The sequence below is a fragment of the Mustela nivalis genome, assembly GCF_964662115.1.
Source record: "Mustela nivalis genome assembly, chromosome: 13".
Taxonomy (NCBI): Eukaryota; Metazoa; Chordata; class Mammalia; order Carnivora; family Mustelidae; genus Mustela; species Mustela nivalis.
The window spans coordinates 71,609,023-71,627,292 of record NC_139032.1 but is presented as its reverse complement, the minus strand read 5'-3'; the positions used below and the strand labels follow the sequence as shown (position 1 = coordinate 71,627,292).

The 18,270-nt window shown below is 41.6% G+C and overlaps 1 protein-coding gene across 3 annotated transcripts in view; it reads left to right on the top strand.

The window, feature by feature from the left end:
• Nucleotides 1–16,708, top strand: part of SVEP1 (sushi, von Willebrand factor type A, EGF and pentraxin domain containing 1) — a 181,881-nt gene extending 165,173 nt beyond the window's left edge. For all 3 annotated transcript variants that reach the window (XM_082696828.1, XM_082696827.1, XM_082696829.1), the window contains 5 exons: nucleotides 3,252–3,422; nucleotides 4,923–5,018; nucleotides 6,802–6,897; nucleotides 11,464–11,557; nucleotides 16,321–16,708. In XM_082696828.1, coding sequence (XP_082552954.1) covers nucleotides 3,252–3,422; nucleotides 4,923–5,018; nucleotides 6,802–6,897; nucleotides 11,464–11,557; nucleotides 16,321–16,342 — 479 coding nt within the window. In that variant the 3' untranslated portion in view covers nucleotides 16,343–16,708. The remainder of the gene's footprint in view (nucleotides 1–3,251; nucleotides 3,423–4,922; nucleotides 5,019–6,801; nucleotides 6,898–11,463; nucleotides 11,558–16,320) is intronic.
• The last annotated feature ends 1,562 nt before the right edge of the window (nucleotides 16,709–18,270 follow it).

Sequence of the window (18,270 nt, the reverse complement as noted above, 5' to 3'; positions counted from 1 at the left end):
AAAAACAAAATACATATTCTTCCCATATTCCAAGAGTACCCAAACTGTCCTTTAACAGGCTATGAATGCTTTACCATACAAAAATGATTCCACAGTGGTTCTCAAACTTGAACTACCTGGAAGACTTGTTTAAAACAGGTTCCTGGGCTCCTCCTTTGAATGTCTGGTTCTGTAGGCTGGGATGAGGCCTGAGAATTTGTATTTGGAAGAAGTTTCCAGGTGTTGCTGCAGATGCTGGTCCTGCAACCACAGTTTGAGAACCCGTGGGCTAGCACCATTTTGATAGAGAACCCAGAATCTGGCAGCATCACTTGCTGCCTTGTGGTAACTTAAAACATCTGCCCTGCCCAACATCCCACCCGCCAGCTCCCTTGTCGTCCAAGCTACTCCCTCTGCAGCAGTTAACAAACATTCATCAAGTCTAGCCAGATGCAGGACACAGGGCCGCGTAGTCCGAGAATATATCATGCCTGCGATGACCATCTTCAGAACTCTTGCCCTTCAGTTAAGAAGAAAAGTGTGTGTGAAGGCCACGGGGATGGTGGAGTCGGAGAAGACCTGGGTTTGAATTCTGTCCTCGGAGCTTTCTAAGTCGAAACTTATGCCTGTGCCCTAACTTCTCTGAACCTTCGGGCTCTCGTGTGTTAATGGCCCAATAACACCTGTCTTACAGATTTGTTTTGAAGAATCAGTGAGTCGGTGTATTTCTTCCAGCCGTGTCTCCTGATAGGAAGAGATACACCAACAGCCCAAGTGTCTGAATTGCCAACCAGCAGCCTATCGCAGCCTTAGAATTTCGATTTTTACTCCAGCAAATATATACTATACATTTAGCCTTATAAAATCGACCCCAAGCGAAATGGGAAGAACTGCGTGTGTATAAACGTTGACCAGCGGCCTGAACTGAGGCAGGCCAAGGGCCCTGATCCTGAGACGTACCACGCAGAGCCAGGGACACCGAGCGAGGAGAGACATGCGCTGGGGGCGTGTTTCATTCTTCCTCTGTGTTCTTGAGAGGCTCGGGGGTTGCCATGGAGAGGAGACAGTTTCTACCCTTGTTGGCTGTCCTCAATCCCTCTTTTGCATTTTTTATTACACAGAAAGCCTCTGGCTTAGAAGACAATCTCTTCGCTGAGGGACATGAGCAACAACTTACCTCTTTTCCTCTCATCCTAATATTTATTTTTACAAATCAGTGATTAAAATTTTTCATGTTTGGGAATCACCTGGGGAGGATGGGTAAGATCCAGACTCACAAACTAGAAACTCCTGAAAGTTTCATTTTCAGCAAAAACCCAAGGTGATTCCCATATAGGTCGTCTGAGATCTGTGCTTTGGTCACTTCAGGAAATCAGCCATCAGCTTGCCGCGACCTTTCTACCGGCTGCTCCCCCGGCCTGGAAGCTCTTTCCCTCTGATCCACTCCAGCGCTATGGCCCAGTCCAAATGCTGCCTTCACTGTGATTTGTACCCTGATAATCCTGAGTATATTCAGTCACATTCACCTTGACTTTCCTGTAGGAGAGTATCCAGCTCTTTTTAAGTTGTTCATCATTCTGCTCCTTGTCTGAACAAAGGAACAGCATTTTCTTCATTGGTTTCTTTCCAATGTCTGAGCCACAGAAGGCATTGGTACATCTTTTACAGCTGACTCACTGAATTAACATTTGTAACCACCTTGAAGGAAAAGAACATTTAGAAAAATCATACACATTGGTCATACCTTTGACAAATTCTTCATAGTATTATGACCACCAAGTGACCTTTTCGACTTCACGGAGAGTCATCCAAAAGTTAGACTTACACGAACAGGATGCTGACTGGAATCCCAGCTCCAATCCAGGCCTTGTCTGCTGAGCCACCCCAGATTCACTCTAGTCATCCCAAGGCTTCTCGAGGCAAAATTAGTTATAAAGCTTTTTCTTTTCTTTTTTTTTATTAATTTATTTATTTTCAGCATAACAGTATTCATTATCTTTGCACCACACCCAGTGCTCCATGCAATCCGTGCCCTCTATAATACCCACCACCTAGTTCCCCCAACCTCCCACACCCCGCCACTTCAAGCCCCTCAGATTGTTTTTCAGAGTCCATAGTCTCTCATGGGTCACCTCCCCTTCCAATTTCCCCCAACTCCCTTCTCCTCTCTATCTCCCCATGTCCTCCATGCTATTTGTTATACTCCACAAATAAGTGAAACCATATAATTGACTCTCTCTGCTTGACTTATTTCACTCAGCATAATCTCTTCCAGTCCTGTCCATGTTGCTACAAAAGTTGGGTATTGATCCTTTCTGATGGAGGCATAATATGCCTCCATCAGAAAGCTTTTTGTTTAAATATACAGTACATGTCACTTCTAAAAGAAGATTGTCATTCAATCTCTCATATTTCGAAAGCAGAGAGTCACTGGGTTACAGTCTTGAAAAGAAGGAAACTGATGTGAAGCCTTGAAACCTTGAATGTCATAAACCTCATCAAAGTGTGTAAACTGAGTCTGGACAGGCTAAAGAAAAACTCATTTACTCACTTTTCAAACATGTCTCGAGAGCCCATTGCCTACGGGATGCTATCTTCGGCACCAATACCATGGTCTTGTTTTTCTTTTTTTAAGATTTTATTTATTTATTTGACAGACAGAGACCACAAGTAGGCAGAGAGAGAAGAGGAAGCAGGCTCCCTGCTGAGCAGAGAGCCCGATGCAGCGCTCCATCCCAGGACCCTGGGATCATGACCTGAGTTGAAGGCAGAGGCTTAACTGAGCCACCCAGGCGCCCCACCAGTACCATGGTCTTGATGGAATAGGCACTACTGCAGTTCATGAGCTTTACTCTAAAACAATAGACTTCAAATAACCCCCATGCTTCTCCCCTTCTGATTTGATCAGCATCCTGCATGAACCTTCTCTTGGAAGCTACCTCTTTGGAAATCCACAAAAACTCATTCTTGGACTCCTCGAGACTTCTTGCTTGATAAAAACAAAACAAACAACAACAACAAAACAGCTCAGGTTCAGCCTTTGAATCAAAAGACAAAACCTTTGATCCTGCACATCTCATTTTTTCTAGACAGCAGCAGATTATACTTTTAGTTCCTAGTATCTCTTAGTTACTATACAGGTGAAAAGGCAACTTTCTATATTTCATCTTTGCTCTTTAAATCAATCCAGTCTTTGAGAGGAGACTGTGTTCTCTTCCGACCACTAGCTGGGTCAGTAGCACACGCTTCATCGTGGTTCTGTTTTCCCGTAGAAATATCCTGTGGTCTGCCAACTCATGTCGAAAACGCGATCACTCGAGGCGTACATTACCAGTATGGGGACATGATCACCTACTCGTGTTACAGTGGATACATGCTGGAGGGTTCCCTAAGGAGTGTTTGCCTGGAGAACAGAACCTGGACGTCGCCTCCTGTTTGCAGAGGTAAGGGAATCTTTAAATGGCTATTTCTCAGGGAAGCGCTGGGGAAATGCGAATAGTCTGATAAGGCCAACAGCTATATGCATGAACTATTACTTCTCCTTGGCTTTAAATTTTCTCTTGACATCTATGTCATTTTCCTTAACTTTATGGGTTTGAGTTTCAAAAGCTTTCATATAAAACTCCGGCGGAGCACATGGCCCCTTCCTGAGTCGATCGTGGGTCTCAGTCCAAGTGTTCTTCCAGAGTATTCTCCAGCTGCTAGGGGAGCTCTGTCATGCATGAGCCCTGAGGGCACTTCTTGGACAGTCAGGTCGTTTGAGCAGATTCCACTCCCATCCTGGGCAGACCCGTAGCCCTGCCAGAGATAGGGTAGCCTGCCCCATGGCGAGAGTAAGACACAAGATGTACTGGGCAGCCCCAGGGTCTCCTGGGCCATGCTGGGGACTGGTGACAAGCTGGTGACAAGCGTTCCATGCTCACACCAGCACTGCTGTCCCTTCACTTGCTGGATTGAATTTGCCAACCCAAGGATGAATTTTGTGTGTGCAGCCCATAAAATCTTCTTGGGAGAACGAGGGAACAAGGCTCTGTGCTTAAAATTCTGCAAAATCGAAAGAGGTACATAACAAGGCATCCCAATAGGTCCTAAAATGTACACCTTTCTAATAGAACAGGATTCTTTCTTACAAACCATAATGATTGGTCCAGTCTACAAATACTAACTGAAAGTCAAGAGCTATACTCGTGAACAAGAGCTGAAAGAAAAATCGAACAGTTGAGTGCATTGTCCACATGGCCACATGGGCCCTGGTGAGATTTGGACTGGGGGTGAAAGGGCCAGAGTATTTAATGACCCATCAGGGCTGGGAGAATTGAGGAAATCAATGAATGAATGGCCTGAGCCCCAAAAGAAGCAAGGGTGATTGCAGGAGAAGGAAGATGAATTGTCTGAAAGCAACAGTGAGAAACGAGATCACTAACACATGGAGTGTAAGAGAATGAGAGGACTGCGGAGGAAGTGCCACCTTCCTAGAGCAGCCCACTTCAAATCAGAAGTCAAATGAGAGCTGTGTCTGCTGGCTGGCTTGCTTGTTCCTCCATGTGCCTATCTTAAGACACTCAATGACAGTAGCAGCACCAAAGAGCTCTTGACCATTAAGGGTACCTTTGGAAGGGCATTCTCAGATCTTCCAGAAGAGGTTTTTCCCCTGGTCCAGACCAAAAGAGATGACCTTCTGTCTAAACCACCTTGTCCTTTCTGCTCTGAGTCCTCAAATTACTAAAACTTTGAAAGCCACATTCTCAGAACTATCCAAGCTTATTTATGCCCCTTTCTGAGAGCCCTCACATTTGTCTGTGACTAAATATTGAGGTTCGGTTTTCTTTTCCATAAATCTTGACTCTAGGAAATGTTATGAAATGTAAGTAAGGAATCCTATTTCCCAACAAATACCCTTCCATAATTCCCTGGGTTTATGATCTATCCCGCTTCTTTTCTAGCTGTCTGTCGATTTCCTTGTCAGAATGGAGGGATCTGCCAACGTCCCAATGCTTGCTCCTGCCCAGATGGCTGGATGGGGCGCCTCTGTGAAGAACGTGAGTCTGTCCTCAAACCTTCCATGTTACGTCCTTAAACCTTACTTTGAGTCCTGATAATTTGCCTGGAAGCTGCCAACTCAGGGGAGTTACTAGGAACTGGCTTTACTGTTAGAAGGAACTCATTTGCTTAAATCCTGTAGCAGGCCAGGCAAGAGGGCCTAGGGTTGATCTGAATATGTCTGTTATTTGCAAAAGATCTAGACTATAAGTGACCTTGAAAATACAGTGATCCGCAATCCATCCAGAGCCATCTCCACATGCCTTCTGTCACAAATTCCCAGGAAGCCTCTGGAGAAGGACCTTATAATAGAGGGTTTCTTGGCCTCTATCTTCCCTATCTCAAGTCCATTTATATGCTGTGCCTCTCATTGCTGTAGTTGGGATAAATTGATGGCATTGCATAATAAATCACTTTTATGTAGTATTTGCAGCCCACCATTCACTCTTTTAGGGGTGGTTCTTCCCAACTAAGAAAATAGGGGAAGTTGGCCCTCCAGTATCTAGACAATGCTTAGTAAATTGATGGAATTTTGATCCTTATGAAAATATGTTTGAATTTGAACATTCAGGAGAATGGAAATAAGTGGTTTTAAACTGTTTTTCAATGTCTAATCTATACATTGTTTCGGTATCTTAAAATACATATATAAGGATAAAATGATTTCATATTGCATTGGGAGTGGTGTCTGCAAATCACATTAAGAGTCATTTGGGTGATGGCCATTGGTCTGTATCAGTTTTTTTGAAGACCAGACATGGTATAAGAGATTCTAAAGCTGTTTTAAGTGTAATTCTTGCAACTAATCTGGAAAGGAAAATACACAATGGAAATAAATTTGGCTGCTAACAACTCACCAAAGCAAGTATTCTCACAGTGATTAAGAAAGAAGAGAAATTGTGTTTTTCCTCCTTCTTCTCCCCAACCATTCCTTCCCATTTAGGGCTTCCAAACTTGACCTGCTATAATGCCAGGAGTCCAAAGACCAGGGAAACATTTCCCCTAGGGGTCTAGCCGAGCTTGCTGAGCATGTGGCCACCCTCCTTCATTAGACCAGGGCTTCCCGAGCTTTAATGTGTGTACAGACCACCTGGGAGACGTTAAATGCAGATTCTGATTCAGTAGTTCTGGTTTGGGACCTGAGATTCCGCATTTCCAGCCAACTCCTAGGTCATGCCAGTGCATGAATTGTTCTTCGAGCAGCAAGCCATGAGACTACCCCACTCCTTTTAAACAGATTGTTCCTCTTTAAAGAGCTCAGTATTTTTTAGGAAGAATGATTGGAGGGTGTAAAGGAGGCCTGATTCAGTCCTCTGATCCTAGGAAATAAAGGGTGAGTGGTCCCATCACTGCTGATGTGTTGCCAAAACCCACCTACAGGATAGCCCCTTGGACCCCATTCATACCTTTAATTCAGGCAGTGAGAGAGCCTCGAGACAGCCAAACCCTCTTGAGCACTTCACGTAATTTGAAAAGGAAATTTGAAATGATAATAAGTGGAGAACATTCTGCTTATTCTATGAAGAGAAAGCAAAGCACTCAGTAGACATCGATTACGGTATATCCTCTCTGAAAGTATATTTGGCACTAGAGTCATTTCATGAGGCTAAAGGTCCACCCTTACTTTCCTGATTATGTTTACTGATTACTAAACAGAACACATCCAGGGAGACATATCTGGTGGGTCATTCAAGGTTTTCCTCCTCCTGGAAAATGTTTTTTGAACATTTGAACATGTCTGAATGTGTATTTTGATTAAATTTGTTTTGGTCTCCTTTCCAGCAATATGCATTCTACCCTGTTTGAATGGTGGGCGCTGTGTGGCCCCTTATCAGTGTGACTGCCCACCTGGCTGGACGGGGACCCGCTGTCATACAGGTAGGCCTTCTCTCGCGGTTTGTTTTCTTGTTGACTTGACTCCATGAGGCCCTAGAGGACAGTGGTGAGCGTGACTCAGAATCAGAGGTGGCAGGGAAACGAAATGATGCCAGAGTCACTCAGGCATCCCTCAAGATGGTCTCTTGGATGACAGTCTCAATGCTGAGCTCTGTGACTGCGTCAGAGGCACCTGCCAGGGTTGAGAACCAAAGACGGGAATCTCAGTCCGCTCAGTTGTCATCCTTCTTCATGTCATCTGCTCTACTTTGCAGAATGTCAAGAAAACATGGGGAGGTTCAGAAGAATATTTATTTTAATCTCTATGAAACTAAGTTACTAACTTCATGGTAACTTTTCAGTAAGAACAAGGCTCGGAATCATTACCATTTAAGTTAAATCAAAGAGATGGTTCCTTCATAGACAGCAGTAACAAATTGTTGGTTAATTGGGGACAGACACATCCCCTTAACCACCCTTTCCTATCTCAAATATGACCTCTACTCCTCTGCACTTGGAGGTCTTAACTGTTGGGTTACCCATCTGTCCTTGCCCCCACTAGATGACATGCTGCTGGGGACAGGGTGTCCCTTTGTGGTCATTACATGCCAGTACCTAAAACAGTGCCTACGTACGATAGTTTTCTCATGTGGAAGAAACAAATCAGTCTAAAATGACAGGTTTGGACCTTCTTAAAGTCTGATATTTTTAGGTAACTATTAAAAGAAGACAACTCGCTGTATTTATTTGGTATTCACTCTAGCCCTCCACTGTTTTTCTTGTAAACAATATTATACCATCTCTCTGATGGGATCAGACATCACGTAGAATAGGCGTGTTGGCACCAGAGCTTGTCATAAGCTCTAGGGCCAGGGACCCATATAATTTAGCTTTCAAACTAGGACATTTCTGAGAGCAAAAGGGACACAATTGACAAGTGAACTAAGGAAATGGAAGTACCACCTACTGTCACAGGCAAGATCAGATGGGCCGTCCCCGTACCCCCGAAACAGCCATCCGTGAATGTAGAAAAGGAAAAATCTACTGGAGGTTAAATGCAAAGCCCTTTATCGAAACTTTAAAGGCAATTAATAGAGTGTTTGTTTGTAACAGACCCACTTGGAGGTTTTATCTACATTTCCCGATTTGAAGTCACTTGCAAACCCATCTTACTTTGCAGGCGGTGGCCCTGCTCTTCCAGGGGGAGGCACCCTTGATTATCCCGCTCTGTCCTCTGAGATTCCCAGTATCAACACCTTTCTGTTTCTCTCTGCACAGTACCTCCCCCATCCTACTCTGTCCCCACCGTCACCAGCTAGTAAAAGATCTTTCCTTGGAATCGCCATCAGATCTTCCTGTCTCTCCATTTCCAAGCTAAACATCATGACATACTCCTTTTGGTGTACCTTTTTGCCCTATTTCGGAACCTAAAATGGCTCTCTGTTGTGTCCACCACATCCAGCCCAAATTTTCAAGCACAGATCTTCTGACTTCCAAGGCTCTGCTTAGACTAGCTGCCACACACCTGGTAAAACTCAGCATTCATCCAGCCAAGCACACGCTGTCCCCTGCACTGATGGCTTTCTCATTCCCCCATGACTCAGCACCATCCCATGGTTTCCCTCTTTCCCCTACCTCTTCAAACCTTACCCAACCTCACAAGCCCTGTCCAAGTTTCCTCTTGTCTCCAAACTTGCTTTATACCACAATAATCTATTTTCTAACATCCCATTTCTACAGCTATGACACACTTAGGTACAACCATGCAGTTTAAAGCTCCGTTGATCTATTTTTATTTCTTCTAGCTCCTTGGCTTCCTAACTGGCGTTAGCTCCCCAATAACGCTGAGCCACATAGTGCTCCTTTCCTGAGCAGCTGCCTCAGCACACATCCCACTCACACGTCCTATATACTAAGCATACCACTGCGTATGATACAGGAGCTCCTGCTCTCCAGAATTTGATCTAGAAAAGCAGAATGGCCTATAAGCAGATAACTAGAGGCTAGCCAAATTCTCTGAAAGGGGTCATGACAACAGTGAGGGGTAGGTACATTAGCCAAGTGGAGACATTCCAAAGTCTTTGTAAGCATAGAATCAGAAGAGCAAGAGTAGCCACCAGAGGAGGATCATTCTACTCAAGGGCATGGAAGCATAACACAGGCGTATTCTGCATAGGAGAACTGAAGCCATAAAGCGAACGTAGAGGTGTGACTGGAAATGAAGCCGTCAGGATGGGCAGAGCCAGAGAAGGACACGCACTGTGTGCCTTTTAAGTTCAAGGTGCTAGATTATGTCCTGTGAGCAACAGAAGCCACGGAAGGATTTTAAGCAGGAAAATGACGTGTTGAGATTTTCTTTTAGAAAAGTGATTGTGGCGGCAGTATGGAAAATGGCAGAAAGCAAGACTTAAAATTGGGAGTCCACTTAGGAAGTTAACAAAACAGAATTGGCAAGATGTAATGAAGTCTGGGAAAATGTTAACTGAGAAGGGGGGTGGGTTGAGAGAAGTTGGGGAGGTGACTCGCTACTTGGCTATAGATTTATTAAGGAAATCAAAGTCTGAGGTGAATCAAGACCAATACATGTTTTGGGCCCCTGAGTGGAAGGAGCTGCCATTTACTGAGATAGAGAACCCAAGAGGAGTATATTTGAAGGTATGGATGAGGAGTTAAGTTTGTACGTGCTGAGTTCGAGGACCCTGTGAAACATACAAGGGAGAGGTCTGATAGGCAGTGGAATGATGGTTTGGGTTCCCAGAAGATACATCTAGATTGAAGATAGCAATATATAAGTCATCACTGGGAAACATTCATGGAGAAAAACATAAGAGCATACAGAAATCACATTGCATGAAAAGGTAGCCCAAAAATGGAACACTGGGGGCTTGCCTGTTACAGGGAAGAGGAGGTGTTCAGCTATTAGGCAAGGAAGTGAAATGAATTTGTTAGTACAGTCGGAAACCACTAAATCATCGTGCTTCTGAAAAGGAGTGGGGCACCTGGATGACTCAGTCAGTTGAGCGTCAGACTCTTCATTTCAGCTCAGGTCATGATGTCAGGATTGTACGATCGAGCCCCACATCAGGCTCTGCACTCAACATGGAGTGTGCTTGAGAGTCTCTCTCCCTTGCCCTCTGCCCCTCTCCTGACTCGTGCATCCTCTCTCTCTAAAATGAGTAAATAAATCTTTTTTAAAAAGGGAAGGAAAAGGAGCAATTTTTTTATTAGTTGGTTTTTAATGATTGGGTTTTATTTTTGCTGTTTTTAATCCTGGGCTTTGTTTCATAATTCCCTCTTTATTGTGTGGCAGATACATGCATTCTGTTGGCCCACTCCCACTCATTACCTCCCCATGGGAGCTCCACAAGGGTGAGGACAGGGTTGGGTTTTTTTCCCCGCCCAGTGTTTGCTTGGCAGGATGGGTGAACTATTAAAGAGATGACATTTACTTCTGTCTCACCGAAGATGAGTTTTTCATCTGGGAAACCTACTTTTCCATGTGATAATGAGGCTGAAGCATTTCTGATTTCCAGCCTTCTTTCAACAGAAATTTTATTTTCTTCCTCAAGGAAGTTCTTCTTTTTCTTTGCTATGTTAAACTTATGGGTGTTAGGTCTTCGTCGACTTTTAGCATCCACAAGTTTTTTAACAGGTAGGTACATGCAGTTGAAGAGTGTGGTTGTGACACCATGCATTTGTGGGAAAGATGCCTAGATAATAAACCTTTGGGTGTTCACTCGGGGCTTTATCTGTGGCTAACTTTTAATTCTATCCCAAGAATTCCAGTTAAAGATGGTAAAAGCCATGAAATGTGTTTTCTAGCAAATACAAAGAACTTCTGAATCATCTCCTATTTTTATTTGTTTGTTTTGCTTTTTGTTATTTTAGATAATCTGTATGTCTGATTGATTATCTTAAGAGTTGGGGTCTGGGGACACCTGGATGGCTCAATCGGTTAAGCGGCTGCCTTTGGCTCGAGTCATGATCCCAGCATCCTGGGATTGAGTCCCACATTGGGCTCCTTGCTCGGCAGGGAGCCTGCTTCTCCCTCTGCCCCTGCTTGTGCTCTCTCTCTCTGACAAATAAATAAATGAAATCTTTAAAAAATAAATAAATAAAATCTTTAAAAAAAAAAGAGTTGCTGTCTTCTATAATGACTCAATCAGTCATAGAATTCACTGCTAGTTCTCAAAAGTGAGATAGTCTAATTGAGCATCTGAAATATTTGCACTTTAAAACCATATGTGTCAAATTGGTCACGTAAAGAATAGATGAGAAAAATCAGTGGATTTAATGTTATCAGCAAAGGTTTCAATACACAGGTGTAGGACTTAGCCTGGAGCTTAAATATGAGAATGGACTATCGTGGAGGGGAAAAAGGGAAAGGGTGGTGTCCCGTAACGCCATGCGGTCAAACAAAGTGGCAGAAATGTGTAATGCAGATGGCCGGTGGGGAGCGCCAGTGGCCAGAGCAGAAAGCACAGTGAGATCTTATTCTGTGTACATTTGCAGAACATCTTCCAACTTGCTAAGTATTAATTAAATAAATGCATGAACTTTTCATCCCAGCTGTTTGCCAGTCTCCCTGCTTAAATGGTGGAAAATGCGTAAGACCAAACCGGTGTCATTGTCTCTCAGCTTGGACAGGACATGACTGCTCCAGGTAAGATAATTAAAAATGAATATTTATCTCTAACACAAAGAGGTCAAAACTCAAGGGACGTTTGTCCCAAGAGCCAGAAGGTAACTCTGCTTTAAGTATAATCCTTTTACATCCAAAAATGTCCATCTTCAGATACTCTCTAAATGTGAACAAGAGCCAACATAAAGAAGTATTAGTTAAGAAAACAATATCTCAAAAATAAATAATCTTTTGCTCACTTTGGCAGTATGTAAACTAAAATTTGAACAATGCAGAGAAGGTTAGCATGGCTCCTTTAAAAGGATGGCATGCAAATTCATGAAACATTCCATATTTTTCCACAGAGAAAGGTTTAATTAAACAAATAAATTAACTGCCCTCTTGAACAGAAGATTGCAGCATTCATATGTAAGGATGTAAAATAAATAATAAACTCAATACATTGTATTGATGTTCACTTGCATTCCTGATTACAATAGAAAATGGTATGGAAATTGATCAGAAATGTTTGTTTTTAAAGTCAAAAATCTTGTTTCAACTAATGTATGTATATGCAGTATTTAATTGACCAAAAAAATTTATGTAAAAATATGTCTGTCAGTTGGTTTCTCATTTCTAATCCGATAAATATCATAATTGAGAAAAGATTATTACAAAAATAACTCTAAGGGAAAATGATTAAATATAATTTAAACTATTTTTTACTGAAGTATATTTGACATCCACTATATTAGTTTCAGGTATACAGCTTAATGATTTGATATATATATATAATATATATATAGCAAAATGATTATCACAATAGATCTAATTAGCCTCCATCACCACACATTTACAAAATGTTTTTCTCCTGATAAGAACTTATAAGATTTACTCTCTTAGCACCTTTCAAATATGCAATGCAGTGTTGTTAACTGTAGTCACCATGCTATACGTGAAATCCCTGTGACTTCGTTATTTTATGACTGGAAGTCTGCACCTTTTGACTCCTTTTTCACGTTTCGCCCACCCCCCACTCCCTGCCTCTGGCAACCACCAGTCTGTTCTCTGTACCTATGAGGGGGTTTTTTTGGTTGGCTGGTTATTTTGAGTGAGACCATATGGTATTTGTCTTTCTCTGTCCAACTTATTTCCCTTAGCATAATACGCTTGGGGGCCATCCACGTTGTAAATGGCAAGATTACATTTTTTGATGGCTGAATAATATTTCTGTGCATATGTGTGTGTGTGTGTGTGTGTGTGTGTGTGTGTGAGACATTTTCCTGATCTGTTCATCCATCAGTGGACCCTTAGGTTGTTTCCACGTCTTGGCTATTGTAAATCATGTTGCAATGAACATGGTGGTAGAGATACCTTTTTGAGTTAGTATTCTCATTTTCTTCAGGGAAATGCCGAGTTGTAGAAGAACTGCTGGGTTGTATGGCAGTTCTATTTTTAATTTTTTGTTTTTTGAGGAACCTCTGTACTGTTTTGCATAGTGGCGGTACCGATTTCCATTCCTACCAACAGTGCATAATGTTTTCTTTTCTCCACATTCTTGCCGAAATCTGTTATTTCTTATCTTTTCGGTAATAGCCATCCCAGCAGGTGTGGGGTGATACCTCATTGTGGTTTCGATTTGTATTTCCCTGATGACTGAGGATGTTCAGCATCTTCTCATGTGTCTCTTGGCCACCTGGATGTCATCTTTGGAAGAATGTCTATTCAAATCCTCTGCCTGTTTTCTAATCTAATTGTTTGGGTTGTTTTTTGGTTTTGGTTTTGGGATTTTGGGTTTTGTTTGTTTTTGTTTGTTTTTGCTATTGGGTCGTATAAACTCTTTCTGTATTTTGGATAGTAATCCCCTATCAGAGCTATGATCCCATTCAGTAGGCTGCCTTTTCATCTTGTTGTTGGTTTCCTTTGCTGTGCAGAAGCTTTTAGTTTGATGTAGACCCACTTATTGATTTTTGCTTTTGTTGCCTTCGTTTTGCTGTCAAATCCAAAAAATTGATCACCAAGACCAATGTCAAGGAGCTTGCCACCTATGTTTTCTTCTAGGAGTCTTATGGTTTCAACTCTTATATTTAAGTCTTTAATCCATTTTGGGTTAATTTTTATGTATGATTAAGAAAGTGGGGGATACCTGGGCGGCTCAGTCAGTTAAGCGTCTGCTTTCGTCTGCTCAGGTCATGTTCCCAGGGTCCTGGGATCGAGCCCCATATCAGGCTCCCTGCTCAGTGGGGAGCCTGCTTCTCCCTCTCACTCTGCCTGCCGCTCCCCCTGCTTGTGCTCTCTCTGTCTCTCTGTCAAATAAATAAATAAAATCTTACAAAAAAAAAAAAAGTGGTCCAGTTTCATCCTTTTTTATGTGGCTGTCCAGTTTTCCCAGCACCATTTGTTGAAGAGATTATCCTTTCCTCAGTGTATATTCTTGGCTCCTTTGTCATAAATTAATTGACCATCTATGCATGGGTTTTTCCTGAGCTCCTTATTCTGTTTCACTGATCTATGTGTCTGTTTTTATGCCAACACCATACTGTTTTGATTACCATAGCTTTTGATATAATTTGAAATCAGAGAACATGACACCTCTAGCTTTTTTCTTCGCTCTCCAGATTTAAGCTTTTTTAAATTTCAGGAATTGTCAGACACACTGCACCATGCAGTGGATAAAGTATTTTCTTCACAAACATTGAAATGGTGGAATTTTACCAGCTCTATTTTAAGACTTCAGTATATGTTATTGTATTACATCACTTAGAATTGTATTATGTCTATTTACTTCCATCTTATAGTAATCATTAAAAACAAATGGATATTTTCATATTCACCTTAAAAAGCAGGAAATTCAGTTAGCTGGAAACAACTTTAATTTTTCCATTTTCTTTTATTTCATCGTGATTAGAAACTTGCAAAGGCAAAAATTTAAGTACAAATTTCATTTTAAAAAAATCAGTCTTGGTGCCAAGTGCCTTGAAGATGAATTTCTTCACATCATCCCATGTATATGCCATCTTTGCAGAGAGAAAACATAAATTAAACCCCAAAGAGCGAATTTGGATTATATATTTAGAAGCTTCCAAGATAAAAATAATAGTTTTATGGGAGAGCAGAGTTGAAAGAATTTAAGAAAATGAAAATAAAACTGGAATGGATTTCTGGGGAAAAAAGAAAAGAAGAGAGAGAGAGAAAAAAAATGATTAAAGGAATAAGAATGAAAATGACTCAAAAAGGAACAGGAAATATAACATCCTTATAATTTTAGACTTTCTATTTCAACTCCTTCTTCTTAGAGATAAGAAAAGGATACTGGCGTTGTTTGTGTGATTCCCTAATATCAAAATACTCCCATAAGAGATCTTTCTCAACTGGGGAAGAATAATTATTAGCTTTTGTGAAAATATATTAATAAAGAAAAAAATCTAGATATTCTTATGCAAAAGTTTAATAAAGGAATCTGAATGTATATATTCAGCAATCAGCAAAATAAACTACAAGGCGTATCCCACATTCAAGGAAAGGTCATCTTCAACCCAGATGATTGGGCCAGCTCCTGCCTCCTTGTACTGTGATGGATTATTCTAGGAGAAATTACTAGTTAGGACGCTCTTACCACAACTCTAACTAGCTTAATTAAAGAAAGGAATATGTTGTCACACTAGAAGGACCTTCATAGAACCCAAAGACATTAGGCAGCAAAGCATTAGTAGACCAGACTGAGGACTGGAAAGCCACATACAGCCTCTCTACCTCTGGTCTCCCCTCCCCTCTCCAGTGCCCACTCCATCCTCTCTAGTGTGGTTTTCTCTGTTGTTCAGTTCAAGCGCAAGGACAGAATTGCTTAGAGCTTCCACAGTTTACACGTCATGCCACATAAGCCACAGAAATGTATGCTGACCCAGTTTAAAAATCCAGGAGAAGAACTGACTACTCAGATCCAGTCATGGGCCCACCATGGATCCTAAGTTGAGTTATGTTGTACTAACGGGAAGAGTCATTTTGTCAAAATCTTCACTTTACTCTTGGGTAAGGGGGAGAGGAGGCTGACAATTCCCAGAAGAAAGAAACATTTCTTCTCATAGTAGGATTTTCTCTTCATAGTAGGATTCCCAAAATGGGAAGAGGAGAAAGCTTTTTCTGAGAAATCAAAACAGTAAATGTTTCCAAACACTTTTTTTTTTTAATTCCTTCTCTCCGGCAAGATTGAGTGCCTTGAAGATTGTCTCCCTCGGACTTATTCCAGGCACACACACACAAAAATGCTCAGTAAAGCTTGTTCACAGATGGAGCCGTTTCCAGGCATCAGTGATAGCAGGCCGAGAAACGCCCTGTGGTATCCATTAAATTCCTCAACCTATAACCTTCTCTGCTGATGACTAAGACGGACCTGCTGTTATTCCCAGTTAGTTCTGTCCTTAAGAAAGAGAGTGTATTTCCCCTGATCTCTATGGGCATCTTCAGGAAATCGATCCTAAATAAATGGCATAAGTAAAAACCCTAAAGTGTCCATGCTGTAAGGGACCTTCAGGTTCACGAAGACCAAGCTCGTCGTTTTACAGATAAGAGGATAAGCAGACGGGAGACTGGCAACAGAGCCAGGATCAAAACTCAGCTTCTGCTGATTCCTAGATCTTTTCCTAAGGTTGGCCCGTGTTCTCTCAAGGGATGCCCCCTCTCCATACAAACGATGTCACGGAGGATGCCTGCGGCGTCTGAGACTTGCAGTCCCATTTTCATCGGCCCCTAAGCTTTTACCTCTTCGCTTTGGTTCTTCTGTTGAATCTCTTTGTTTTTTGTTCCAGGAAAAGGAGGCCTGGGTTTTAACCACTGCACAACCAACCAGCTCTCCTAAAAGCAGGATCATCTCTTCCTGGTAGTCCTGGGCATCCTGGAACTTATGCAAAGAAATTCCAACACGGTGCTGGGTCTTGTTTTGTTTTGTAAACTTGTTATTTGGGGTTTACCTTTGTATTTTGTCTTCTATTTTGTTATTCTTTGTGACATACTTTCTTACATGTTTCCATTTTTAAATATGCTCGTATTTTCGATATAAAGGTATATTAAATAGATGCTGCTCCACTCACAAAATGTACATACTCTGCTGTCTGCTGGGGAAGTTCCTGCTACACGTTTTTCTTCGGTTACTTAAAATGATTTTTCAATTAAAATCTATTTTGCTATTAAATAATATTTGGTTGGGTAGTGCCATTTTGTGAGATGTCCCAGAAATGATGAAGAGGATAACGATCTTTCATCCATGCTGGCCCAATACAGGATCACGTGCAGTGTATCGAGAAATCACAGTACAGAACACCCCTCATTCTAGTTCCATCTTCTTCACAGTATGCAAAATCAAAAAGGTTTCCTTTTATTGAATCAACAGGTAGTTGTTGGACCTTACCACCTGCCGCACAGAATGCTGAAGCCAGAGCTGAGGAATAGCCTGGCTGATTCCTTCCCCAGCATCTGGAAAGCTATAGGCAATCAGCTAGGTGAATGGAGAGGGAAAGTATGGTCATGGCTCAGAAAGCAAAGTGGTTCCCTTCCTTCTCACAGCTGGAATAAGAAATGCAGGAACTGGAAGATGAACAGAGAGCCCACTCCTAGGTCATAATCCCACAGCTCACTGCTCTGGGAGATAGGAAAAAGCAGGACAGAGAAGGGGAAAGGAAAAGGCAAATGGGTGAAGTTCCCCCAAACTGTGCTCCTGGTCTCACTTGCAATAAAGAATTGATGCTGTCCAAAGCAGGGCTCAGCTCCCCCTCAATCACTCAATCACTGTACTTCTGCCAGGATAAAGACTTCCCTAGACTTCTGGAAAATAAAGCCAAACACTAGATTTTGTTTAAAACAAGAGAATCACAATCAGTTCACCTTCGTCCTGGGAGAAATGCTGCCAAATCCGCCATGAGGTACATTGTAACACTACAAAGAAATGCAGGAACCATGAAGAAGATCTTGATTGTCCTAGTAGTTCTCTTCCCTGCCCTGCGCTCTTCAGCTCTTGACTTCTTTCTCCTGACGTTCACCCTCTTGACCAATTTTACGAGCTTATGGGTATACCTTTTATTTAGCTTATTGATGTCCTGTCAACTTCCAAACTATGTTGATCTTCATCATTTATAATCCTTAAACTATAAAATAAAAGCCAAGTAATAAAAAGAAAGATGGTACCAGAAAATAGAAGCTAAGGAAAGCTGCATTTGAAAACAAAACTCGGTTCTGAAAGTGTACCTGCTAAGTGGTATTTATATTGGGTTACTTTGAGTAGGTGAAAAGATCTTTATTTCATAGTAAGTTAAATTACTTGTGTTATGTAGGCAGTACAGTGAAGTAAAGCATCATGCAAATGAGGTTTGCAAATGATATTTCATATCGAGAAATATGAGTCACAGAGTAGAAACTCAAAAGTAGCTGAAGAACGTAATTTTTTAAATCTTCAGTACTGCATATATTCACAGTGAATTCTTAAATTTCTAAAAAGGAAGTAAGGATGTTTTCCAGCATACTAAAGCATAATCTGTTTCAAACCAACAATAACCAGTTCTATAGTGAAGTATTAAATGTTTCCCTTTAAAATCAGAAAGGAAGCAAAAAAGCTATCCCCATTAATCTTGAACATTATTCTGTGAGTTCCAGCCAAAGCAGTAATATATAAATTTATCAAATAAATGAAAGGTATAAGGATGAGAAAAGTAAGAGTCACACTTTTTATTTTGGCAGAAGGAATGGTGATATAACTTATAAAATGA